General features: G+C 57.3%; 1 protein-coding gene across 6 annotated transcripts; it reads right to left on the bottom strand.

Annotated features, from left to right (window-relative positions):
* Positions 1–1,960: 1,960 nt before the first annotated feature.
* Positions 1,961–25,178, bottom strand: JUP (junction plakoglobin). 6 transcript variants are annotated; one of them, XM_028094036.2, is made up of 15 exons: positions 25,048–25,178; positions 14,575–14,787; positions 12,674–12,933; positions 12,219–12,457; positions 11,301–11,502; positions 10,144–10,288; positions 9,917–10,020; positions 8,415–8,753; positions 7,054–7,209; positions 6,737–6,856; positions 4,328–4,478; positions 4,095–4,216; positions 3,530–3,569; positions 3,104–3,269; positions 1,961–2,788 (listed from the first exon to the last, which is right to left on the bottom strand). In XM_028094036.2, the coding sequence occupies exons 2-14, from the start codon at positions 14,777–14,779 to the stop codon at positions 3,118–3,120; spliced, it is 2,235 nt and encodes a 744-aa protein (XP_027949837.1). In that variant the 5' UTR covers positions 14,780–14,787; positions 25,048–25,178; the 3' UTR covers positions 1,961–2,788; positions 3,104–3,117. The 6 variants fall into 6 exon arrangements, with proteins under 6 accessions (XP_027949837.1, XP_027949838.1, XP_027949841.1 ...); XM_028094037.2 differs by having other exon boundaries at positions 14,575–14,784; XM_028094040.2 differs by lacking the exon at positions 25,048–25,178 and adding an exon at positions 24,964–25,036.
* Positions 25,179–25,400: the final 222 nt, after the last annotated feature.

Raw genomic sequence — 25,400 nt, 5'->3', positions numbered from 1 at the left:
CCACTGTCCCTGGGGGTAGATGTCCCTTCTGGAAAACAGAAAGGCAAAACTCCTCTGGGAAAAAGCCTTTTGCCATTCCCCCTTCCTCCCGCCTGGAACCACTGTGCTCTCATTCCGTCTTCATGTGCAAGAGGCACAGCAGGCATTATCCCCATTTTACAGAGGAGGAAACTGTGGTTCAGAGACATTAACTGATTTTTTTTTTCAAGGTTATGAGGCTCAGTTAGCTCCTACACGAAAACCTGAAGTGTCAACTCACTTCATGAACCAGCTTAGCTTTCCCTTTTTGTCCAGGCTACCAGGAAGCTCAGCGCCTCATGTGAAGCTCAATCATGACTAGTATTAACCCTTAACACTGGTGCTTTGTTGCCCTCTCCCATCCCTTGTCCTCGCTGCCTCTTATGAGACTTGGGGTCCCTTCCCCTGCCCACGCCTCTGTAAACTGTCCCTTGACCGAATTCTCAAATTACCCAAGCTGAGTGGATCTTGCCAGGGCCCTGTCATGGGCTGAATGTCTGTTTCCCCCCAAATTCACATGTTGAAGTCCTAGCACCCAAGGTGATATTTAGAGGTGGGGCCTTTGGGATGTATTTAGGTTTAGATGAGGCTATGAGGGTGGGGCCCCGTGGTGGGATTAGTGCCCTTCTAAGAGGGAGAGACCTCTCCCTGAGCTTGCACCAAGAACTCAGTGAGGAAGTGGCTGTCTACAGGCCAAGGAGTGGGCTTTCGCCAGGTGTGGAATCTGCTGGGACCTTGATCTTAGACTTCCAACCCCCAGAACTGTGAGAAATAAATGTCCGACATTTAAGGTCCCAGCCTATGGTATTGTTATAGCAGCCCGAGCAGAACAAGACAGCCCCGAACACAGAGTGTGGAGGAAGTGCACTGTTAAAAGTCCCTGTGATTCTGAAAACTCTGTCCTGTCCCCTCCCCTCAGCAGAGTTCGGCTTAGCATCCTGCATCTCATCACCGCTTGCCTGCACCCCACACCTGCCTCTCAATTGGGCTCCGCGCACCTGCCACCAGCACATCCGTGCCAGTGTCAGAGATCCTGTGCAGACTAGGCCACGGCCTCCCTCTACCGCCTGGCCTCAGGCAGGTGAGGAAATGAAACCATGGCAGGCCCACAGGTGCCACAGGTCCTCAGGTTTGGCAGGCGCGTTGCAGCTGGGCCCCCCCGGGTAGGGAGATGGGGGATGCAACAGCAAAAGGCCCCACACTCGTGGGGAACCGTCACGTAAGCAGACAGTCACGACATCGGGATCGGTGAAATGATGGTGTGCATGGGGCATTGTGGAGCAGAGAAAGGGCCCCAGTTCGGCCTGGCTGGGAGCAGTGGGAGGTCATGGAGGAAGTGTTCCCGGAGGGAGGTCTGAGCTGGGTCCCAGTGAGTGAGCAGGTGAAGGCATCCTGGGCAGAAGGAACAGCATGGACAAAGATCAGGAGGCAAGAGCCAGCGAGGAGGATGCTGGCTAAGGGGACAGAAGGGATGGGCAGGGGCTGGGGTGGCCCACCCCAGACCAAAAAGGGGCCTGGACGCCAAGCCATAGGCCACAGGGAATGTTCCGCCCAAGAGAAATCCACCACATGTACGCTAAGGCTGGACGGGGCAGGGCTGGAGGCCGAGGCTGGCAAGGAGGCCACCCCTTGGACAGACACACGAGGCCTGGTGTCCCTGAAGGGGGGACTAATGCCCAGCCATCTCTTCACCCCTCCCTCCTCCTAGGGTTCCAAGGTTCCAAGCTGGAGGCCTGTGAGTATGTTTGTGCACTGAATTAAATCTACTCCAGATACTTAAACACGCCTTTCTCCCTGACTCCCCTCTGTGTCTTTGCTACACACAAGGTGGCCATGAGTGCATGTGAGAACCAGCCAAGGAGGCACCGGGCTGCTAAGGGAGCCCCCAACTCCCCATCCCACCCCTAAGCACCCCCCTCCCCGCCCCACCGCACAGCCTCCATTAGATCTGTGTGTTAGTTTTATTTTCTTTGCTTTGGTCTATACAAAAAAAACCAATAACCAAAAACATAAAGCCAGAATAATAAAACTCTCTGCTGGGACCTCCCCCAGCCCCCCACACCCACGTGCAGGAGGTGGTGGTGGGTTCGAAACAGGAAGGGGAAGAGAAAGCCCCTCACCGCACACCAGAGGGGTCAGCCAAGAGCACTTCTCAGGAGTCAGCTAGGGCGGTTGTGGGTGGGACGGGTGTGAGGGCGTCATCCCCAGAGCTCCCAGGAAGGGGCCAAAGCCGGGTCAATGTCCTGGAGAGAGGAGCAGGAGGGTCCTGGAGTGGAGGACTCACTCTCTGCATCTCTGTCCCATCTCTGTGGTCCGTCCCTGAACTTTTCAAAATAAGCTTTGGATTCTGGGCTTTGGGCCTTGAATCTGGGTCCTGGACACCCCAGGGGCTCGGAACAGCTGGTTGATTGGAGTTCACTGAGACAATCAGGTCCAGAGAAGGAATCAAAGCTCTGTGGGGCCCAGGCCGCTGGACTCAGGCCAGCCAGGGTGGGGGTGGGGGCTGATTGCCGGTGGGGGAAGAGAGCAGGTGGTTGAGTCTAAAGCTTTAGTGCCGGGGCCACAGAGGTGGGGAGGGGGTGTTGGGCCCTGGACCCACAGCCCAAGACAGAAAAGCAGGAGCAGATCACCATCCCAAGAAAGACCCTACAGAGGACCTCTGGAGGCGTGGGGTTCGGCGAGAAGTCGCAGCCCTGCTCCGCTGGGCTCAGGTACTTTTCTGTCTCGCCCCATCGCCTGCACGGAGAGCCTCTCAGATGAGGAACCGCACCTGGGGGTGAGGCAGACACAGAGGGATCAGGGCAGGCCTGTGGCCCCTAGGAGCTTGTCACCTACCCACAACCCACAGGAGGGGCAGGACTCCCTGCCCCCAGCAAGATAAGGGACTAAGGCAGGCCAAGGCACACCCCTTCCTTGGGGAAGCTCAACAGCAAAAGGCCCCACACTCGATCCCCCCCGAAAAGAGCCAGGGTTTCAGAAGAAACATGACAGGGCCTCCGTGAGAAGCAGGTTCTAGAGGGGAGGAAAAGCCTGTCTCAACAGCCCGCGGGCATGAGGGAGGGCTGCGAAGCGGGAAGGCGCCTACTGGAGTGGAGCCGGCTAGGCCAGCATGTGGTCCGCCGTGGGGTAGGGGGGCCTCAGGCCATCGCTGTAGGTGTCGATGGGATAGTCCCCGTCCATGTCCATGTGCATGTCCAGGGGGTCCAGGGGCGCATCGCTTGAGTACATGGGGCGGTAGGTGGCATCCATGTCTGGGGAGGAGAAGGCAAGAGGACCTTCTACAGTCTGCAGACCACCCTTCTAGACAGTCCTCGGTCCATCTGCAATGGGCCTGACCCCCTCTTCAAAACTCCCACATCAGGGGGCCTAGACAGGAATATGTGTGGATACTACACAGTGGCTGCCATGGGTCTTTGGCCTCGGAGACACAATGCTTCTCCTTCGCTCACATCCACAGAGACCCCACACCTTAGGCACTCGGTGGTCCCTGAGGAACTCTGCACACACTTACCATCTGCATAGGGTTCATTGATGGGGATCATGCTCTGGGCCTAAGGAAAGACACAGAGAAACATTGGGGGAGGGGAGAAGGGTGGAAAAGGTAGGCTCTGGGCTGGGGGGTGGGCAGCTAGAGAGGCTGCTAGAAAGGGGGCCACGGAAAAGCAATGACCCCTCAAAGGAACAGAGGATGAAATGGAGTTACACAGTGCCCCAATGGGCTCCTCTCCTCAGGCACCCCCCTAGGGTGGAAGGTCCCACCGTTCATGCTTGGGGGCACCCACAGAACTAGAGCAGCCCTGGGGACAGCAGTGCATGGGATGACTTGAGAGCAGGTACCAGGAGCTGCCCCCCACCCCCGCACCAGGATCAGACAAAATAAAATTGCCACTCTGGCAGGTCAAAAACAGATAGTTTAACCTACTACTTCCATCTGCTAGAAATTGTCATCAATGATCCAGTTATAAAATAAAAATCTACAAAGTTGATAGTGTAGTAGGAGCCCCCTTAAAAGTGCTGTCCTTGTGCAGTGTGCAATTTGCACAACCATACACTGCAGTCCAGCCCAGGATACTCACGGCCTCCCAGGCAGCGGGGTCATGCTTGAAGAGGGAGTTGGTGAGCTCCACAGACACGCGCTTACGGTAATCTGGGTTCTTGTCCTCGGAGATGCGGAACAAGACAGCAGCAGCGTAGGTGGCTGAACAGAGAGAAGAGGAAAAACCAGTCCAGGCGCCTGCCTCCACCCAGGCTGGAGGACCAAGACCCCACCCTCCTCTGCCACCCCCTCGCGCAGAGCGCAGCCCCTCACCGGTGCCCTCGTTGTGGGAGTGCAGGAGCTCCATCAGTGGGGCCGAGGCACCCTCAGCATCAATGGCATCAGCGGCCTCCTTATCCTGGGCCAGCTCACACAGGACCCCAGCGGCCACACGCTGGATGTTCTCCACTGACGAGTACAGGAGCTGGGGGGAGGGCGCATGGGGTGGGCAAGGAGTGCAGGTGGGGGACATGTAGGGCAGGAGGGCAGCCCGCCACCCAGCCCTGTCCATCTCCACCTCCCTTTTCCGGATTTAACACAAGGCTCCTACCAGAAAGTGTGGAAAAGTCTAAGGGAAGTATAAAGAAAAGGAGAGAAAACCAGCCACTACTCCGTACCCACCTACGGCCTCTGGCAAGTCTTCATCACGTTTTTATCATAGTCCTGTTTTACACCCATCTATATAAATTTTGATTCTTGCTTTTTTTTTTTTAAGCATTTTTTTTTTTTTAAGATTTTATTTTTAAGCAGAGGCGCTGGCGTGGCACAGACGGTTGAGCATCTGACTCTTGGTTTTGGCTCAGGTCACGATCTCGGGGTTGTGAGGTCGAGCCCGCAGTGGGCTCTGCCCTCAGCGCGGTGCCTGCTTAAGACTCTCTCTGCCCCTCCCCCCACGTGCTCACCAGCAAACGCGTACGCTCTCTCCTTCTCTCTCTCAGATAAATAAATATATCTTTAAAAAAAAAACCCAAACCAACAAAAAAGATTTTATTTTTAAGTACTCTGTACATCCAACATGGGACTCAAACTCACAACCCCAAGATCAAGAGTCACACACTCCGTCAACAGAACCAGCTGGGTGACCTGTAGCATATATTTTGATATTTTGATTCCTGCTTTTCTTTTTTTTAACCTAATACTGTAACATAAGGCATTTTCCTACATTATTAAAAAATTTATCCTAGAAATCTATGAGTCCATACTGGTAAAAAGAGAGTACTAAAAAGCCAAACAATAACAACAACAAAAACAAACAAAAAACCCTCATGGGTCACAACCGGAGGTCACAATGGCACCAACGATCCCTTGCTCTGAACTCTAGTACTTAAAGGGAAAAAATTTCAAAAGCAAAAATTTCTTCAACTTCACGGTATGCAGTCATATGATATAACAGATCATTCTTTTTTTTTAACCACTCCCTTATCATTGGCCACTCATTTTGTTTTCAATTATTGTAAATAGCATTGTGATTGTTGACTGTAGGTATAAATTTTTGCCATGTTTTAAATTATGTTAAAACGATGTCACAAGGAAAAAGTCCCAGACTTGCGTGGAGCCCGATGCAGGGCTCCATCCCACGACCCTGAGATCATGACCTGAGCCAAAATCAAGAGTCAGAGGTGCCACCCAGGCGCCCTGGATATGAATATCTCCAAGGCTCTCCATACAGATGGCAGAATCGCCTTCTGGGGCCATTTCATCACATCTTTGCCAGCCCAGGGCACTACCCGCCGCCCCCCCTTTTCTCCCTAATTTGATAGTGGAGAGTGGGATCTCACTGGGAGCGTCGGCTTCATTCCTTTAAACTTCTGGGGTTGAGCACTGCTTGTTTATGAGCGACCTGAGGATTGCTTCTGCCTCTGCCCATCTACCCACTGGGGTCTAGCCTTAGTGAGCTCTTTCATATGAAGGATATTAAACTCTTGTCTATTGTGATACTTGGCAAACATGTTCCCAGTTTGCTACTGACTTTTTCATGCTTTTTAGGCTGTTGTTTTGTTTTTCTTTTAAAATTTTATTTATTTACTTGACAGAGAGAGACACAGCGAGAGAGGGAACACAAGCAGGGGGAGTGGGAGAGGGAGAGGCAGGCTTCCCGCTGAGCAGGGAGCCCGATGCAGGGACTCGATCCCAGGACCCTGGGATCATGACCTGAGCCGAAGGCAGACGCCCAACGACTGAGCCACCCAGGCGCCCCTAGGCTGTTTCTGATGTACAGATGATTTTAATGTTTATGTGGTTGAATCTGGAGATATTTTTCTTATTTGTGATCTCTTTCCTTGATTTTTTTTTTTTAATTTCTTTTAAGATTTTGTTTGAGAGAGAGACAGAGATAGCATGAACAGGGAGGAGAGGGAGAAGCAGGCTCCCCACTGAGCAGGGAGCCCGACATGGGGCTCGATCCCAGGACCCCTGGATCATGACCTGAGCCGAAGGCAGACGCTTAACTGACTCAATCACCCAGGCTCCCCGCTTTCCTTGGTTTTGAATGGAAAGCCATTCCCATGCAGGGATTTGCTAAGTGGTCACTCCTGGTGTGGCCACTTTTCTCCACACTCCTCCAAATACCTTTTGCTGCGTGGCCCAGACCCACCAAACCCATGGCTGCCAAGCTTCCCCTTTCAGTAATGCGGATGAGCAGGGGTTGGAGGGTCCTCTCCTGTCCACCTGCCCCAGACTCACCTGTACAAACAGGGGGATGGTGTTGAGTCGGAAGATCTCCATGCGGTTCATGGGATCCCGGGCGAGGATGTGCAGGGCTCCGGTGCAGCCCTCCACAATCTCCTCCATCCTCACACCGTCCTGCACAAGACGAGGCATTGGGGACGTGGCAACCAGTGGCCCTTGGACCTGGCCACACACCCCCAGCATGACAATCTGACAAACCTCACGGGTCCTCAGAGTTCGCCTCCGTGACAACTTGCCTCCCCGCTTACACACACGCGCACGCACACATGCACAAACAGGACAACCCTGAGCCCCAGGGAGGCCTCGCTCACCGTGTAGGGCTGCTGTGTGCCTGCAGCCGCATGGCGCTGGGCATCCTGGTGAGCTTTGACCAGCAACTGCACAAGGCGGGGGATAACCGCCGCCTCCTGCAGTGGGGCATGGTTTGCTGGGCACAGGGCCAGATTCCTGACCAGGCCGATGGTTGCCTGATAAGAAAAAGGACGACAACAGGGACATTTCGTGGGCATCTGAAGAATCCCAACTTCCCAGCAACATCTCCTCCTTCCCTTGTCATCTCTCCGTCCCCCAGGCCAGACACAGACATGCTGGAAGATCTCCAGACCATGAGACCACTCCCAGCCCATGTCCCTTACTCCATAGGATCCGTGGGTCCTCATGTCCAACTCTAACAGCCCCTGCTAAAATGATATCCCATTCCAGAACATTCTACCAGCCCCATGCCCTGCCCCAACCCGTCTTTTCTCTTAACAACCTCCTCCCTGCCCAGACACCAGAGTCTTATCTGCTTTTCTGATAATTCCTAAACCCTGATTATCAGGGAGTCCTTGCTATGGCCGACCCCAAAGCTTCCTGCTTTGGTGATACTCATATTACAATCAATCCCCAGCAAGGCAGCTCTGGGAAGAAGCCTCCTCTCCAGGGCACCCCATCTCCCAGGGGCCACTCTGGCCTCCCAGGGTCCCTCAGGCTCTTGCAAAGCAAGCTGTCATCTCACCTGACCCTCAAAACAAGAAGCCAGGAAGGCGGGGACAAAAATCATAAGAGATGGGGACATGAGCACAAGGCAGACGACCTGCCATGGTCACTTGTCACTTAGCTGCTAGGTCAAACCCTCCCCGCACCTCGGGCTTGCAGTAGGGACCAGCCTCAAGGAGGGTCCACATAGTTTTGTTTTCTCACTATGGATTTTAAAAAATTCAATGTAGAATTCCTTAGAGCCATTCTTATCTGTACTGTTCAACTGTGTAAAATCTCACCAACGGGAGCCCCGCCAGTGGGCTCTCCTCGACCCAGGCAGCCCCCTTTAAACCCTTAACTCCATATGGCAGACATTAAATGTCCCCCCAGAACACTTTCTATTTTTTGTTTTGTTAGCATCCCCCCTGAGCTGTAGCGGGACGCATGGCCTTCTGACACAGGACACTTTGCTAGCCTCCTTGTAACCAGATGTGGCAATGTGACCAAGACCCAAATGTGAGCGGAAGTGATGTGTCCCACAGACCAGCCACATCGCCTTGGAACCTGTTAGAAATGCAGCGGCTCGAGCCCAGCCTGCGGGACTCAGGGCCTCTCTGTCACAGCAGCTCTGCCTGTGGCCATACAGCTCCTAATCCCGCCCGCAGGGAGTGCCTTCCCCTTGCCGAAACCCTCCTGCGGCCACAGTCCACACCTTGACCAGCGGCCACTGGTTGGGCTGGTTGAGCAGCTTGACAATGGCCGGAATGCCATAGTTGAGGCGCACGGAGTTCTGGGCCATCTCAGCCTCGGGGTGGCGGCTGGTCAGGTGGCGCAGGGCACAGACAGCAGGCTCCGTGATGTCATCCTTGTCGCCGGCACGCAGGATGGCGTGGATGAGAGCCTCCACGCCGCTGTTCTGGGTCACCAGCGTCTTGTTCTTGCTGTTGTTGCACGTCAGGTTGGACAGAGTGCCCGTGGCACAGGTGAGGACATTGACGTCGTCCACACTCAGCTGGTTCACCAGAATCTTCAGCACACTCTCCAGGCCCTCCTGTGGGTTGTGGGGGAGGCAGCGGGGAGTGAGGGAGATTCCCTGCTCCCAGGAGTCTTCCCAAATCTGTCTGGTGGGGGGGGGGGGGGAGATGGCCTGACAGGGTCTGAAGCCCACTCAGCTAACAGTCAATGGGCCCTGCCCGCATGCCTCGGAGCCTCCACGCCCGTGCTGCTATCCCACCGGGCAACTGCCGCTCAGAGCGGCTTGCCCACACACCCACAGCCAGTGCGCCGGCTCGGAACCCAGGCCTGCCTCTAAGCTTGTGCTCTTCCCTCCCACCCCCTGCCCCTCTGCGTCCTCAGACCCAGACAGGGCCGGGAGGAAATTGTTGAGGCCACGTGCTTCCGTGGCCCAGCTGGCCTGCTCTTCCTGGCTTCTCACCTTTCTGGGCCTTCGTGCTGCCCTCTCAGTGGTCCCCAGGCCAAATCCAGTTTCAGGGAACATCACTGACCCAGAAGCCCCACTTCTCCCAGGGGGAGCCCCAGGAGCCTTGTGGTAGAACAGGAAGACTCCAGGCTCTGGGATGACACTGCTGAGTCCCAGCTCTGCCATTTACTAGCTGTGACCAAGGGCCATTACATAATCCCCTGGGCCCCCGTTTCTTCATCTAACCACCTGGTCCCCTATTCCACCTCTAGCTGTTGAAAGGGGTAAGCGAGCCAATGTCCACAAGTGCCTAGCAGGGTCCAGCACATGGCCGGGGCTGAATAAACAGCCTGTTGATGGGGTGCAGGGGGCCTCTTAGGAATGGTAGTCGGAGGTTGGAAGGAGGGACCAGGAGTCTTGTCCTAAAACTGCATTTTTCCTTAAACTGTGTGTTTAGTCACCAGAGCCCCCAAGCTATCTCCTGGTACATTACTGCTGCTCGCCGCAGGATCTAGGTCAAAACTGTTCCCCAGGGACCACCTGAAGTCCAGCTTAGGAACATCAGCCCCTTCTTCTATTCCCCTTCCTGAATCCTTAACAGCCATTAGAGCCTTAAGCTAAAGGACGGAGGGATTTCAGGGTATTTCCAGCCTCAGCCACAACGGGGCAAGATGTATTGGCCTCAGGCCCCCCACGGCTCCTAAGGTCAGAGTTGCAGACAGGAGCCTGCGTGCGGCAAGAGGGGAGGATGAGGTGGCTGGAGAGGTGGACCCAGGCCCAAACGCCTCCCTCACCTGTTTGGTGGCCACGTCCGATAGGTTGCGCAGGGTCCAGAGGCAGTTCTGTACGAGGCGGGGGCTGTTGCTTGTCAGGTGTTTGCCCAAGGCCTGCATCCCACCTGGGGCAAGGGACAGGGAGCACGTCGGCCACAGGGAGCACGGCACCCCAAGCCTGGCTGCTGGACAAGGCCCCCACCCCAGCCATCCTGGCCACATGGGCCATCCTTGCAGGCCATACTCACCAGCCTCCACAATGGCAGGCTTATTGCTGGGACACACGGACAGCACTTTGAGCACACGGCTGGTGGTCCAGAGCAGCTTCTCATAACTGTAGTTACGCATGATCTGCACGAGGGCCTGGGGCCCTCCGTTGGCCAGGATGATGAGCTGAGGGGGAGACGGTGGAGAACGAATGTGAGACAGACAGGAAGTATGACAAGGAACAAGGAAACGAGAGGGGCGACAGAGCTGTCACTACTGAACTTCAGCGAAAACCTGAATAGCTTTTGTGACAACTAAAAATGCCAAAATTTTTGAAAAAAGGATAATACACAATGCTGACAAGGATGAGGTAAAACTGTACTAACAGACACCATCACTACCAACGCTGTAAGTGATACAATCCTTCTGGAAGGCATTTGGCAATCTGGGTAAAAGCCCAGAAATATTAAAAACCCTTAGCCCCACTGATGAAAAAAATTGTCCACGCTTTGGGAAAAGCTATGTGCCCAAAGATGCTCATTACAGCACTGTTTATAAAGGTAGAAAATCAAAAGCCATCTAAATGCCCTCCCTAAGAATAACGTCTGGGGCCCCCACTTCATGAAATGCTATTTGCCACGATAGAGGGTGATTCTCAAGATACAGGAAAAAAAATGTTAAATACATAGAAAACAGGGGCACCTGGGTGGCTCAGTAGGCTGAGCCTCTGCCTTCAGCTCAGGTCATGATCCCAGGGTCCTGGGATCGAGCCCTGCATCGGGCTCCCTGCTCAGCGGGGAGTCTGCTTCTCCCTCTGCCTCTGACCCTTCTTGTGTGCTCTCTCTCACTCACTCTCTCTCTCAAATAATAAATAAAATCTTTAAAAGAAACACACAGAAAACAGATGCAAAGTTGTACATTTGCCAAGGCTACAACCACATACAAATACGCCCAGAGGACGGCCCTGCAGGAAGCATATGGAGATAGCGGTGGTTGTGTGAGGATGGTGACATTTTTTCCTTTTCCTTTTCCTCAAAATATTCAGGTATATGATGAAAGATGTACAGCTGCATACACTCATACATTTAACCTAAAAAGGGTAAGGAGGTAACCTAAAAAGTGGCCGGAAGCTGCAGCTGGACAGAAGGTGATGCTCCGGAGGACTGCGGGGCTGGGCTGGGGGCGGCGCACAGCCCACCTTGCTCTCCTGGTTGCCGTAAGCCAGGAGCTGCAGGCAGTCAGTGGTGATGGCCAGGAACTTGGGGTTGTTCTTGTTGAGCAGGGGCACCATCTTCTGCAGCCCATCTGCCAGGCGCACCGCCATCTTGGCGCCCTCCTGGTAGAGCAGCAGGTTGTGCAGCGTGGTGATGGCATAGAACAGGACCGACTCCACAGGGGAGCTGGGACGATGGGCAGGGTGTTAATGTGAGTCGGGTCCCAAGGGCCTGGCGTGAATGTGGGCTAGCCCCCGCCACCAGGAAGCCTTCCCCATACCAACACCCCTGTGGAAACAGCCCTTGACGAAAACATCATCGTCCCTTGAGCCCGGCCCCGCTCGGCCCCGAGTGCACAGTGCGCACCACTCCTCTCTCTGCCAGGACCACGACTCCCCCTGAGCCCAGGACTGAGCGCACAGTAGGTCTACTAAGGAACTACCACATGGGAGGCCATGTGCTAGAGCGGTCCTGTGAGGGGATCAGGGTATCTCCAACCTCAAGGAACTCACAGCCTGGCATGGATATAAGGAGAAAGACCGATGAGCCTCGCAAGCTGGGAAAGATACGGGAGGCAAGGAACTCTCTCTGCTGTTCCCTCTGCCTGGGATACTCTTCCCTTCATCTACCCGGGCCAAGCCCCACTCATCCGTTGGCACCCTGCTATTAGAGTGCACAGAGCTCTGAGCAATCTTGGGCAGACCACTCCCTAGCCTATACCGGATCCTGGGGACTAACCTGCTAGTTTCTTACATGCCGTCTCCCCTGCTAGGCCGTGAGAAGCTGAGCCCCAGGACTGGGCATGGGGCTGCACCTGGCACACAGTAGGTCCTTGATAAATGTTGTATGGAAGCCCAAGGGAGGGGTATCCCCAGGATCCTACAGTGAGTAGGGGTGGGTACCTGAGCATGCGGACCAGGGCAGGGATGCCGCCTGACTTGAAGATGGCAAGCAGCCCCTCGCGGTGGTGGGAGAGGTTGTGCAGGATGCTGGTGGTGCAGCGGGCCGTGTCCAGGTCACTGGTGTTCTGCATGGTGCGCACCACGGCCGCCACCAGCTGGGGCGAGCCCATCAGCGCCCGCCGCGACGCCTCTTTCTTGGACAGCTGGTTCACAATCATGGCTGCCTTGGTCACTACCACCTGAGGGGGAGGGGGAGGGATGGGAAAAAGTGAGCAGATGGGCCGGGCCAGCTGCCACTGTGAGATAGAGGGGCCCGGTGAGCCCGTCCAGAGGATTCAGAGGGACCCAGCTCAAACTCTGCCCCGCTGATGCGGCCCGGGGTAGGGGGTCCCCTATAGACACCTGACCTGTCCCCTCTCTGCCCCGCCCCCACCCTGGCCAGACCCCTCCCGGACCGGGTCCTCATCGTTGAGCAGTTTGGTGAGTTCAGGCAGGGCCCGGGTGGCCAGCTCGGCGTCATCCTGGTAGTTGATGAGATGCACGATGGCTGACTTGAGCAGCTGGGACGGCTCGGCCAGCCGCTGCAGGTTGGTGCTCTGGCCCTCCACCTGGGTGGCCAGCAGCAGTGAGCTGTCTTCCCCTGTCACACCAGGACACATGGCCTCCCGCACCCGCTTGGCTCTGGCCGTCGTGGACATCTGGTACTCCAGGTCACCTGGGGGTGGGGGGCAACGGGCAGGGACTGAGCCACAGGAGGTGCATGGGGAGGTACACTGGGGAGCAGGGCAGGCCTTGTAGACAGCCCACGTGGGTTCTCGGGGCTAGCTGCCACCCCGACCAAGGCCCCAGCGACACCCCTCACGCGGTTCTGCCTCTGACCAGGGGAGGTCACCACCGCCTCAGTTACGTCAGCTGTAAAATGGGGCCCCACCTGTTCTGTCCATCACAGGGAATTCTTATGGGAATTAAATACTAGTTGTAAATTGCTCTGAAAAAAAGGATGTAGTAGTACACACATCTCTACAAAAGTGTTAGTGAATGTTACTATTCATGGGAATAGTTAACATTTTTTGAGTACTTACTATATGCTTAGCAGTGAATTAAATGCTTTTCTTATATTTTCTCATTTATCTCATAATAACCCGGTAAGTACTATTATTATCTCCATTTTACAGATGGGGTAACTGAGGCATGGAGAGATTCTAGGAGCCCAAGCTGGGGTCTGAACTCAGACAGCCTGACTCCAGAGCCCAAACCCCAACCCTACACCTCTCCCTTAACAACCAGGTTGAGGTAGCAGGAGACAACCTAGGTCTCCTTTCAACTCTGAAATCTCACGATTCTAATTATATCCTCATCATCTCCAAAGGAGGCAACTCTCCCATTACACAGGCAAGCAAATAGAGGCCCAGAGGGCCACCCAGTATCATACAGCAGATCAGAGAGAAAGGCGGGAGTGTGGGTTTCAGAAAGCAGGAGGTGGGTTCTCAGCTCAGACTCCGGGTTCCACCCCCTGGGTGGGTCCAGAGTCCCACATATAGGTGCCCAAGCTTCCCAGGCATCCCGATGCCCTGGGGGACAGACACACAGAGAGGCAGAAGTTCCACCCTCCAATTAGTTGGGAAGGAGGAGACACCCACAGATCTTTCCCACCTAAATGCTGGGCTTTGAGCTACCAACACAATGACAGGCCCGCCAAGGGGCCCTTGCCTGCTGTCAGGGAGGAGAGCCCCGGGCGCTGAGGCTGAGCTCCGCAGGGCCTGCACCTGTCCCAGCCCACCCCGTACCTGTCCCAGCACTCACAGCTCACCCGGCTCAATGCGTGGCACCCTGGAGGCACCTATGGACAGTGGTCTAGGGCCCACATATTCCTCTCCCCCCCAGAGAGGCCAGGGCCCCCGCTGGAAGCCCCAGGGCCAGGGGCCAGCAGCTGGGGCCTCAAGCCACCACCCGGCCTCAGGTTATCTGTAGGTCTCCTCCTACCCCCATCGGGGAGCCCTGCCTCCCCATCAAATTTGAGGCTCCTGGAGCAAAAGGACCATCTTCCCTGATAGTCCCTGTGGGTCCCCTGAGGGCAATAGTGATGCCTCAACATTATATTATAAGTTCATCGAGGACCAGGACCATGACTTTAGACTGGCAGGAAGGGTCTCTGCTTCCCCTCCATACGGGAGGTTCAAGGAAGAGGAATCCACCGCCCTCTCAGATGGGGGCACCCTGAAGTAGCTGCGCCTCCTCCCTCAGACAGGAGCCCCCTAAAGTCGGCCTCCCTCTGCCCCGACAGGGCCGAGGCTGGCTTTTTGCTGAAGTACTTCCGTGGAACAGTTTCCATGCAAGAGTCCCCGGGGATCCTGACCTTGGCTCTGGGGCACCTGGGTGTAGGTGGTGGTCTTCTTCAGTGTGTACTGGCGCCCACAGGCCTCATCCTCTTCCATGACGCCCTTGCTACTGACCGAGGGCACACAGGTGTTGGCACCCGAGTGGATGCCAGAGTCATAGGTGTACGTCTGCTGCCACTCAGTCACCTTGATGGGTTGTTCGATCAGGTTCATCACTTCCATGGCGGCTGCTGGGGACACAAAGGAGGGACAGGAAATCAGCTGGCTCCGGGGAGGCATCCCATGATCTGGCCCAGCCCCCAGCTTCAGCCCATCCCCAGGCCCAGGGAGGGACTGCCCACAATGGAATACCCAAGTGTGAGTCCTGGGCTTAGATCCCTAACCTCCAGCCCAGGGGGGAGCGAGCCCTATGGGCAGTGCGGCAGTAAAGAACCAGATGCCCCCAACCCAGCCCTGGGCTCACTCACCTTGCTGTCCCCGCCCAACACTCCCGGAGCAAAAGGCACTCCGGACCTCCAGCAGCTTCTGGGGTCCTGCAGACCCACCCCCATGCATGGGGCTCTCTGGGAAAGTCTCTGGTGAGGTACCTACACCCCAAGCATTGGACAGGAAACTGGGCGGGGCAGGGAGGCAGTCTGACAGGTTTCTCTGGAGAGCCCTGGAGGCTGCTGGGAGCCGTCAAAGGCTCCCTTGGAGACTCCAGGATCTCAGGATCTTTCCTGAAGATGGGGCGAGGATCACAAGTGACCCCAGAGGCCTAAGCCCTGAGATCCCTGTCTCCCCAGCACCCCAGCTCCTAGAAGCCTTTTCCAGAATTCTGAGCCCCAATGACCAGTTCCAGTATCAGCCACATACTACTGGGCCAATTCACCTCTCCGTAGAGCCCAACCCTCATCTGCAAAATGGGGTAACACCACATCCCTCGCAGGCTGTCGTGAAGGCTGGATTTGTAAAAGACCCATGTGCCAGGCACATAGTAGGTGCTCAGTGTTGGTGGCCACAGCCATGGACGTGGCCGTGGCCATGTAGCAACACTGTCTCTCCCTCGGAGGGGTTTTCTCACTTCCTGTCCTCCTAGAACCCAGACTAGAGATAAGGGGTGGGGCAGGCCTCGGGAGGGGTGTCACTGCTATTCAGGTACCCCTTCCTCCCCCTGCAGAGACTTGGGGGCACTTGAGGTTCATGAATTGCTGGGCCCTACTGTGGACCCCTGGTGAATTCTCACTTGGTCTGTTGGGCTTCCCTGTCTCGGGAGCTGACCTCCAGAGTCCAGCCCCTGGGAGGAGAGGCAAGGGAAGCTGTGCTCCAGGGAGGGCCTGCCCCATGCCAGAGCGTTCATGAACGCCGTCATCCGCACAAGCGGGTGCTCCCCCCTTTACGGACAGGGAAACTGAGGCTCCACCAGGGGGGGTGGCACAGCAGAGAAATGGCAGAGCTGGGACCAGGCAGAGGCGTGAGGGACACCCCAGTCTGTGGCCTCTGCACACGCAGTGTGGCCTCACACAGCAAACAGACCACAGGCCGGTCCACCCACAAAGGTGGACGCGACGCAGCCCCTCAAACCTATTGTCCCCATCGTGACGGGGAAGTGGGTAAGGCCCAGGGTGGTTCAGCTGGCTCAGGCTGGCCCCACCCCAGGAACAAAGATCAGCCGGGTATGTCTTCCAGGGCCACCCTCAAGGAGGAGGATGAATGATCCTCAGGCCTCCCTGCCTTTTATGGTGACACGGGCTCCTTCCCTGCCTGTGAGCGCACCTGAACAGGCAGAGGCAGGAGCCAGACTGGCTCCCAGCCGCCTCCTTCCTCTCCTCCCTTCACCCCAAGTGACTCAGAGTTTCGAGCTGATAAACAGAAGCAGGCCCAGAACGCACCAGACAGCAGGCTGGGTGCCACCAGCTGCACCCAGCTGCTTCCCAGGCACTGGCTATTTCAGGAGGAGCCCCCCGCCCCCGCCCTAACCACACACTGGAGGTGGGAGAGAGAAAGAAGAGAGAAGTTTGGCGAAGAGAGCCTGTCACAGAGCCGCCCCGGGGGAGGAGAAAAGCCCGGGGAGGAGGCCTTGGACATCCCAGTGCTGCCGAAGGGAGGTAAAACCCCAGCAGGACAGACAGCTGCCCTGACCCTGTAAATGCCGCTAGGCCAGGCAGAGGGCGGAGCCCACATCTGGGCGCTGAGCCTTATAGTCAGATCTGCTCAGGACAAACTGGCAATGTCCAGCCCCGATCATAAGAACACTCCATCTGAGCCAGGAAGAGCCCCTCCCCAGCAGAGACCGCCGCCTACCCCTGGGGCTTCTCAGCCCAGCCAGAGGGGCGCAGGTCTCACTCTGAACCTTAGAGATCACCCCCCATCACCACCACTTGCCAGCCCCATATCCACGGGGACCACCGAGGTCAAGGCTGGCCACAGGAGGGGCATTTTCCCAGCAGGCCCCTCACCAACCCCCCACCGCCCACCCCTCTACCGCCCACCCCACCCCCGCCAGCCCCAGGCCTGGAGCCAAGAGAAGCTGAGGGCTGGCGGCTGCCCAGGGCAAGACAGAAGCCACAGGGAGGTCAAAGGATCCATGGGGGAAGGGACACTCAGCTGCTTTTACTGTCAAATGAATCTCACGCTTCCCTCAAAGCCACCCTGGCGGGCATTTATCCGGCCCAATTTCCAGTTGAGAAGACTTGAGACACCACCCTGAGAACAGGGCAGCGCTCTGCTCAGATAGGGTCGGCCTCGCTGCACACCGGCGTCCAGCCCGCTAAAAAGGGCTGCTCCCTTGGCTCCTAACAGGGGACGCCCTGCGGTCAAGGCGAGCGGGTGGCTGGGGCGTGGGTAGAGCGGAGCCCCTTGCGAGCAGGCGGAGAGGCTGGGGAGGCCAAGGGGACTCACAGCTGGAGGCAGAGCACCGGCTACGAAATCAGGCGTCCCAGGCCCTGGTCCTGGTCCCAGCTCTGCCACAAGCTTACTGGTGTCCTTAGACGATTACTTGCCCTCTGTGCTTCATCCACAGAAAGAGCGGCCCAGCTGATCTCAGAGGAACGTTGGTATCTAAGACTCAGGCTTCCCAAGACAGACAAGAGAAGGTGGAGGGTGGGCCAGGGCAGGGACCGCACACAGTTCAAAGAGGACACACACCAGAACGCTTCTCGAGGAAAGGATTCCGGGGTGAGCTCCTCCTACAGGAAGAAGGCTAGGAGTCAGACCTCAGGCAGGACTGACAGGCCGCCCCACCTTCCTCCTCACCAGCTCCCAGGAGAACCAGGGGAATTCTATCACCAAAAAACAAAAGTGCTGTGTGGGCAGTTCCCAGGGTAGAGGGGGCCGCACCCAGCTTGGTCTCGCGCCTCTCCACCCTGGACCCGGCACGGGACCTGCCACAACGCCCCCCGGACAGAGCCAGGGTGGAAGCGGGCGAGACAGGGACGGGCCCTGCCCACGCGCTCCGGCCAGAGCCGGGCAGAGCCAGACACGGGAGGCCTTTGTTTAGCAGCATGCTCTACTGTGGGCAACACAGGCGGCCGAAGCCAGCTCCAAGATCACAGCATGGGGTGGGGACAGCACCGGCGACAGGAAGAGGAGCCCGGGCCCCAGAGAAGGCGCGCCAAGGAGCCTGCCCACAGAGGTCCACACTGGGTAGGAGTGTGCAGGCGAGCTTTGGACACACCCTCCCCTTCATTCCTGCTTCCTCCCCGGTGTGGCCACCTCAGCAGGCTGCCCCCTGGGTACTCTAAGTCCAAGACGGCCCAGGGACAGTGTGGTCCAGTCCTGACACTCAAAATAACTGCCACGGGGGCGGGGGGGGGCTGGCCGGCTCAGTCGGAGGAGTGAGCAACTCTTGACACCGGGGTTGTAGCTTCTAACCCCACGATGGGTGTAGCCATTGCTTAAAAATAAAATGTTTTTGGAAAACTAAATAAACAAAAACAAAAACATCCTGCCACCAACCTACCGCAGGCCCCTGCCCCCACCAGCACCGCCGTCAGTAAAACAGGGTCAGTAAAACACCTAGAAACAAGGGCCGGAATCGGCCGCCCAGGAGGCCTGCTGGAAGGAGGCTTAGACACACTGCATGAGGGAGCTAGAAGAGCAGGCAGGGCCCTCCAGAAGTTCCTTGGGCCAGAGGCCAGCAGCCGTGCACACGCTCAGTGACACGGGCTCAGTGACAGAGGAGGGGGCCTGTGGGCAGGGCAGGAGAGCCTGGGAGTCAGGAGAGGGGATCCTTCCAGCCCCGCCACTCACTGGCTATGTGCTCTCGGGCAAGTCACCCGATTTCCTTAAGCCTCATGTTCCTCATCTGCAAAGTAGAGATGATCAAGCTCTCCTTTCTTGAGACCACGTGTGGTTCGTGGATCTCACACAGCCGTGACCGCGGAAGCCCTCTGTCCACAGTAAAGGCCCAGGCCAGCTTTCTTCTATTAGCCAAGCCAAGGCATGGCAGAGGAGGAGGCCAGCAGAGTCGGCCCTGGCAAGGGGGCCAGCAGCCGGCCTGCTTTTTGGGGCCCAGGACCAGTGAGGGTGTCTGCCTCCCAGCCCCAGGCCCGAGCCCCAGGAGTGGGGTAGGGTGTGGCTGGGGAGGAGGAGTTATGTCCGGTCCAGGAGGGGAGACACTGCTCTGCCCACTGCCCTCTGCTCTCTCCTCTCTCCCCAGTCACATGAGCAGCTTCCTGCATCCAGGGGTGGCCAGGCCAGTCAGGCCGGGACATTCCCCACATAGCAGTCCCAGGAGAGAGGCCGGGCTGAGCAGGGTCACCAGCCCCCACCCTTCCCCACTGCCTCTGACTCCAGCAGAGCTTTGGCCAGCGCTCCCAAGAACAGACAGAAACAGACCCTAGAAAAGTAGAGACAGATGTGACTGCTTCCCTTGAGAGCCTCGTCTCCCCCATCAGGCTGGGGCTTCCCAGCTAGGCCTCTCCCCTCAGACTGGTGGCCCCAGCAGCAAACACCCCACAGACGAGAGGTTCCTTGACAGATTCTGTAGTCTCTCCTTTCAGAATGGTCATTCCGAGCAGGCAGAGACCGAAATGGGCGCCACATATGGCCAGGGCCCTGGGGACAGGAGAAGACAGAGGAGCCCATCCTCCTGGATGCTTCCAGAGGAAAACCCTCACTTCCGGGCCGGTCTGGAGGACAGCCCAAGCTGCGGCCCAGGACTCACTGGGGGTGGGGGAGGCTCAGGTCAGGCCGTCCCAGCTGCTGTTTGTTTTCCTCCTTCTGGGCTCCTTCCCAAAGCAAACAAACCAGGGTGGGAAAATGAAGGGGACTTGGAAGAGAGGGAAATGCAGGGCCAGGTGGCTCGACCCTGAGGACCTCCCGGCTCCCCTGCAGAGGACTCCAGCTGGAGCTCCTGTCTCTGCTGGTGACCCTTTGTGGGCAAAAACCCAAACTGGCGGATCACCCCAAACCAGGGCTTCTGAGAATGGAAACACACCGCACCCAGCCTCAAGAAACAGCAAAGGGTTGACTTTGTCAGTGAGGCCTCACACACCAGGGCTTGCAGGGGGGCTGGGCAGCCCTGACCCCAGCTGGCATCCTCTCCTTAGGGGGTGATGCCCCAGGGTTTCATTCTGCAGCAATCTGCCTGACCCTCTCCCGGAAGCACAGGGAAGAACCAACCCTGAGTTCCTTGTTCTGCATTTGCTGAAGAAAACTAGGATTTGCATAAAGGTTTGGTTAAAATTTGTTATCGTATACAGAGCGTGAGATCATCAAGATAGAGGCTAAGAAACAAGAAAAGAGGGGCGCCTGGGTGGCTCAGTCGTAAAGCGCCTGCCTTCGGCTCAGGTCATGGTCCCAGGGTCCTGGGATCGAGCCCCGCATCGGGCTCCCTGCCCCGCGGGAAGGCCTGCTTCTCCCTCTCCCACTCCCCCTGCTTGTGTTCCCTCTCTCGCTGTGTCTCTCTCTGTCAAATAAATAAAATCTTTAAAAACAAACAAACAAACAAACAAGAAAAGAGAGGGAAAGAAATGTTAGTGGTGGGATTATGGATGATTTTTTTTTTCTCTTGTAAACTTTCCTAAACTTTCCTAAACTTTCCAGTTATTTTTTACAATGATCAGATGTTACTTTTTCAATCAAGAGGGAGAAGGTGTCACAGAGTCCAGCCTCCTCAGCACCCCCAAATAAGCATACTGATTGCCCAGCCCCATCCCAACTCTGCCTGTCCCAGACACTCAGCCCAGTGTCCCTACAGTGGGAAGGAAAGCAGACCTGTGAACCCATACTCTGCAGGTCACAGAGAGCAGAGCTTCTTGTCCTGAGGGCCCCCAAAGGCTAAGGTGCCAGGAGGCTGAGCAAAGAGCTTTCTCTTCAGGCCTGGCCAAGGAAGTTGCTAGAAATTGGGGCAGTCCATGCCCCCAGACCACCATCAGATTCAACCATGTCCCGGGAGAGAGGCCTCAAAATGTCACTTGCAGGGACACAAAGCTGGGTGGCCTGCCCCAGCCACACCTCTCTTTCTCTTCACAGGGGTCACTGGGCCAGCCGGCTCACGGATACCTGTCCCTCTTACTGCCAAGGACTCTCTTCTCCCAGAAGACACCACCCTGCGAGTTACCCCAGGGACCCCAACAGACCTCAGACTGGCTCCAAAGGTACTGACTCCTGCCTGCCCTCTCTCCTGGGCACAATGGCCCTCCTCCAGCTCCCGCAGACAGACCCCTGCTTCCTCCGCTTCAGAGAAGAGTCACCTCTGACCTTCCATCTCTCCCTCTTACTCAGCAATGCAAGAGCTCATCTCTAACAGACAGGAAGTCCTTCCTCCTGTCTAGCCTCCATTCCTTCCCTAAGAGCATCAGTCCCCATGGCTCTTGCATCCCCAAGGGTGATGGAAAACCACAAGCCCAGCACCCTCTTTATAGCATCAGTCAGGACTGAGATCATTCTCTTTCCTTCTCTGTCACATCAAGTCCCCTCAGCCTTCTCTTCTCCAGGATCAATAATCCCCATGCCCGGGGCCCCTCTTGACCTCAAGGGATCCAAAAGCCCAGTGCTGACAGGCTCAGTGCCCAGGCTGCACCCACACAGAGAGAGGCCCCATTTCCCAGACCCATCTGGTGTCAGGTGCCCGGCTGGCAGAGGTGCCAGAGCCAGACAGGTCTGAGAGGGCAGTGACACCAGCCCCTCCCTCAGGGACCAAGGCTCTGGCTGACCGCACCCCATCACCAGAAAGACCCTCCCAGGCTCCCGGGCTCCCGGGCTCCCAGTCTTCCGGGCTCCCGGGCTCCCAAGCAGAGGACAGCCAGCTCTTGGCCCCAGAGCAGCCAGGCAGTACTGACTGGCACAATCCTACAGCCCAGTGGCCCAGTCCTAAATCTGACTCTCATTTCTCTCTCCTCCCCAGGGACCAGGCTCCCCTTTATGTTGGCACAGCCCCAGCCCCAGGCAAAGTAGGAAGCCCTACTCCCTATATAGGGACAAGCCCAGAACATCCCAGGATCTGGCCCGGGGCAAGCCAGGAGGCAGCAGCAGCTTTGACCCCTGCCCTCCTCTGCCCTACCAGCCTCCTCCACACATGGCCACTGCCCCTGGCCTTGGGGAGATGGCCCCCTCCCCCAGGAACTAAAAACCAAGCCATGGAAGTTTCAGAGGGCTGGAGGCTAGGACATGAGTCACCCCCTCCTGACCAACCTGCCCCCACCTTCACCACCCACACAAACCTGGCTGGGTCATTTAGAATTCTCCTCTCCCCAAACTCCCAAGCAGAGGCTCTCAAAGAGCAGTAGCAGGTTCTTCCCAGAGCTGCAGTGGGGTCATACATGATACAGCAGGATGGGCTCTGGGCTTGGAACCAGAGGACCCAAAGGCTAGTCTTGACCCTGCTTGGGTCTCGATGTGCATCTTTGGGCAAGTTACTTAACTCCCCTGAGTTTCAGTTTCCTCCTCTGCCAAACAGGATAATGATACCTGCCTCTAGGGACTGTCGTCAGGAATAAGTGAGAACACTCAAAGAAAAGTGCTGGTATCTGTAAAGTCCTCGCGTGCATTTTTAGTTACCATTTGTCAAGTACTTATTGGGTCGTGGGTATTACTCCCATTTTGCAGAGGTCACTGAGGCTCAGAGAAACGAAGGGACCTGACCAAGGCCACACAGGTAATGAGTGGCAGAGCCGAGATTCAAACCCAGCTCAGTCCACGCCCACTTCACTGTGCTCAGAACTGGCCCACCGCCCTTCCACTGACAGTCCGATCACCCCGTCTCATTCTCAGGCGGATCTTCTCCCCAACCCCTCATCGGGACCTGCCCCTCAAGCCTCCAGCGGGGAGCCTCAGCGGGGAGCCTCAGTGCTGGCAGCCAGAACAGAGGTTCCAGAGGGAATGGGGGTGGGGCAGGGTGGAGAGAGCTCCTGTCACCCAAGCTGGTGCTTGATCTTGCAAGAAATGACTCATTGGATCCTACCTTTCCCCCTTCTACCTCCAGTCCGAGAACCACCAGTTGCCACCAGGCACCTCCTAGCAAGACTTCCTCAGTATTATCTTTTGATCAGTCACAGACCAGATTAGCTAAACTAATCATTTAACCAATGTAATTACAATGCCTTCCCCTCCTCCACTTTGGCACACAGAAGAAGGAAAACAGGTTATTTTTGCCCAAATTCCATAACATTTGGCTCCCCAGAGGTACACTACCCATTAGAAAAGAAGGATGGGGTTCCCTCCTCAGCCTCCCCCTAACTCAGGGCACTCCATGGGGATGGGTCTGACCCCTGCCCACTCCCCCAACTTCAACCCGGAAAGAGGTGGTAGGGTCTTCCCAACTGAGTCAGGCCAAGCAACCCTGATTCCCTCCATACTCCCCTCACCCCCGGACTGAGGGAGAGCCCGGCTCTTACATTTCCCCTCCGGTCCCCAAGGAGGCTGGCGTCCAAATCCCCGCAGAAAGACCACACTTCAGATTTTTAAAAACCAGTGCTGAGAGCCTGGTGATCTCCAGCTCTGCCCAGGGAAGGGGCTCTCAGGAAATTGGGGTGAAGGGAGCCCTCACGCAGCTCTCCTGAAACCTTCTGCCGCACAGCCTGTTCCACTCACCCCACCCAGCTCTCAGAAAGGGGTGGCCGGGAGACAGACTGCAACAGCCTCCAGGAGGAACGCACCTTCAAACCCAGAAATCAAATGGAAACCAAACCCCAAGCTCCACACTCTCCGGCCTCAAAGACCAGCCAGCTATATAAGGTGGGGGATGGGGCGGGGGGGGAAGGCCAGAACAATCGCTCCCCCCACCCTCATCAGTTTGGCCGCCCCACCCCCATTCCTGGGGAGGGGGCAAAGCTTGGGAGAGAGCCACTGGCGCAGGCCTCAAGCGAGGGGGTGTGGTGGTCCCCGGAGGCAGGAAGAGAAGGAAGAAGCTGCTTCCCCTTTGGCCCACCCCCCCACCCCTGCCCCGACCTCGGGCCCCAGGGGCCCAGCAAACAGGATGGAGGTGGGGGCAGGGAGGATAGGGTCAGAGCGCAGGCACTGGCCCTGGCTCAGCCGGGCCGACTGGGGGAGGGGGCTTTGTCCCAAGACGGACCCCCTAAGCCTGGGGGGAAAACCCTTGGGCAAGGAGTCAGTTAAACCCGCAGAGAAAGCTGCCGTGAATACTTCCTCCTAGAAAGTTTGTTTGGGGTGATTTTTTCGACAGTAAGAGGTTAGAGGAGAAGAGTAGTCCTGTTCCCCTGCCGACGTTCTGGAAGCAGCAGCTACTGGAAACTGGGCCAAGGAATTCTCCAACCAGGCACTACCCCTCCGCTCAGACCCCAGTCCGAGCCACGGGTGCCAGACACCAGCTGGGCGCGCAGCCGGGCCCTGCGCCAGTCCCGCTGTCATCCCATCCCACCTCCGATGGCGGAGCCCTAGCCCGGCACCCACCGGGGCGGAGGGAGGCGCCGCAAGTACAGTACCTACGAGGCCGGGGCGCTGGAGGGCTGGGCCTCTGCACTCCGAGTGCTCACCTGCTCCGCAGGTGGGGCCCGCGACGCTGAAAAAATGTGCGCTCGGCCCCCACGGTCGGGCAAGCCGGGCGCAGACAATAGGGCCCCACCCAAGCCTGGGGGAGTAGAGAGGGAGGGAAAGCGAAGATGACGCGTGAGGTGGGGTGAGGGTGGCCCCAAAGTCACCAGCGGCAGCAAGTTTCCCGAACTGTACATTCCTGACTACAGAGTGAGCCCTGGGACGCAGAGAGGAGCCAGGCAAAGTCTCCCTCAACAAGAGTCAGGGCGAGAGTCGGGGACGCGGCATCGGGCGAGCTCCACCGGCCGCAGGTCAGGCGCGACCCCAGAGGCACCTGCCCTCATCCCTCCCCGCCCTTCTCTGATTTCCAGCTCGCGCAGCCCCCAGCGCACAAGGCCGGAACCTCGCTCCCCCTGAGTCGCCGCGCCCAAGGACCCCAGCGCGCCCCCTGCCGCCGGTGCAGGGTGGCGCTCCCTGGCTCGCTCCCTCACCTGCCCGGAGACGACGGGGATCGGCCTCTCGGCCGCTCGCCGCCCTTCCCTCGCCCCAGCGATCCCTGCCCCGATCGTCCGCACCTGCTTGTGGAGCCTGGCCGGGCTGGGTGTAGGGGTCGGGCCGGGCTGGGAGCCGGCGCGGGCAGCGAACTGAGCTGGGCGCGCTCGGGCGGCGGCTGCTCCGGACTCTGGCCAAAGCAGCAACTCAGTAACCGAACAAAAGGCGAAGGGACCTGACAGCCAAGCCACGCCTCTCGCTCCCTCGAAGCTCCGCCCCTGAGGGAAACGCCCACCCGCTGATGAGGGTTCACTGGCTGCCTCTCCAGACTGTCCCATCGAGGGGCGGAGCCTCGCGCCCAGTCCTCTTCCACCGCCGCCTCTGTTTATCCGCTGGCCATTGGCCCCGGGGACTGCTAGTCGGCTCTGGGGACGGC

The sequence above is a fragment of the Eumetopias jubatus genome, unplaced genomic scaffold (assembly GCF_037043125.1).
Source record: "Eumetopias jubatus isolate StellerSeaLion01/CBP00866 unplaced genomic scaffold, mEumJub1_p1.0 scaffold_10, whole genome shotgun sequence".
Classification (NCBI taxonomy): Eukaryota; Metazoa; Chordata; class Mammalia; order Carnivora; family Otariidae; genus Eumetopias; species Eumetopias jubatus.
The sequence above is the reverse complement of the archived record's forward strand: the minus strand, read 5'-3'. Positions and strand labels throughout refer to the sequence as shown.

Bases quoted from the DNA above. Each gene is read 5' to 3' on its own strand.
- JUP (XM_028094036.2), bottom strand. From the start codon at position 14,779: ATGGAAGTGATGAACCTGATCGAACAACCCATCAAGGTGACTGAGTGG. The intron at 12,934-14,574 runs GTCAGGATCCCC...CCCCACCCCCAG, and splicing joins CCAGGTGCCCCAGAGCCAAG to GTGACCTGGAGTACCAGATG. The intron at 7,210-8,414 runs GTGTGGACTGTG...TTTTCTTATCAG, and splicing joins ACCAGTGGCCGCTGGTCAAG to GCAACCATCGGCCTGGTCAG.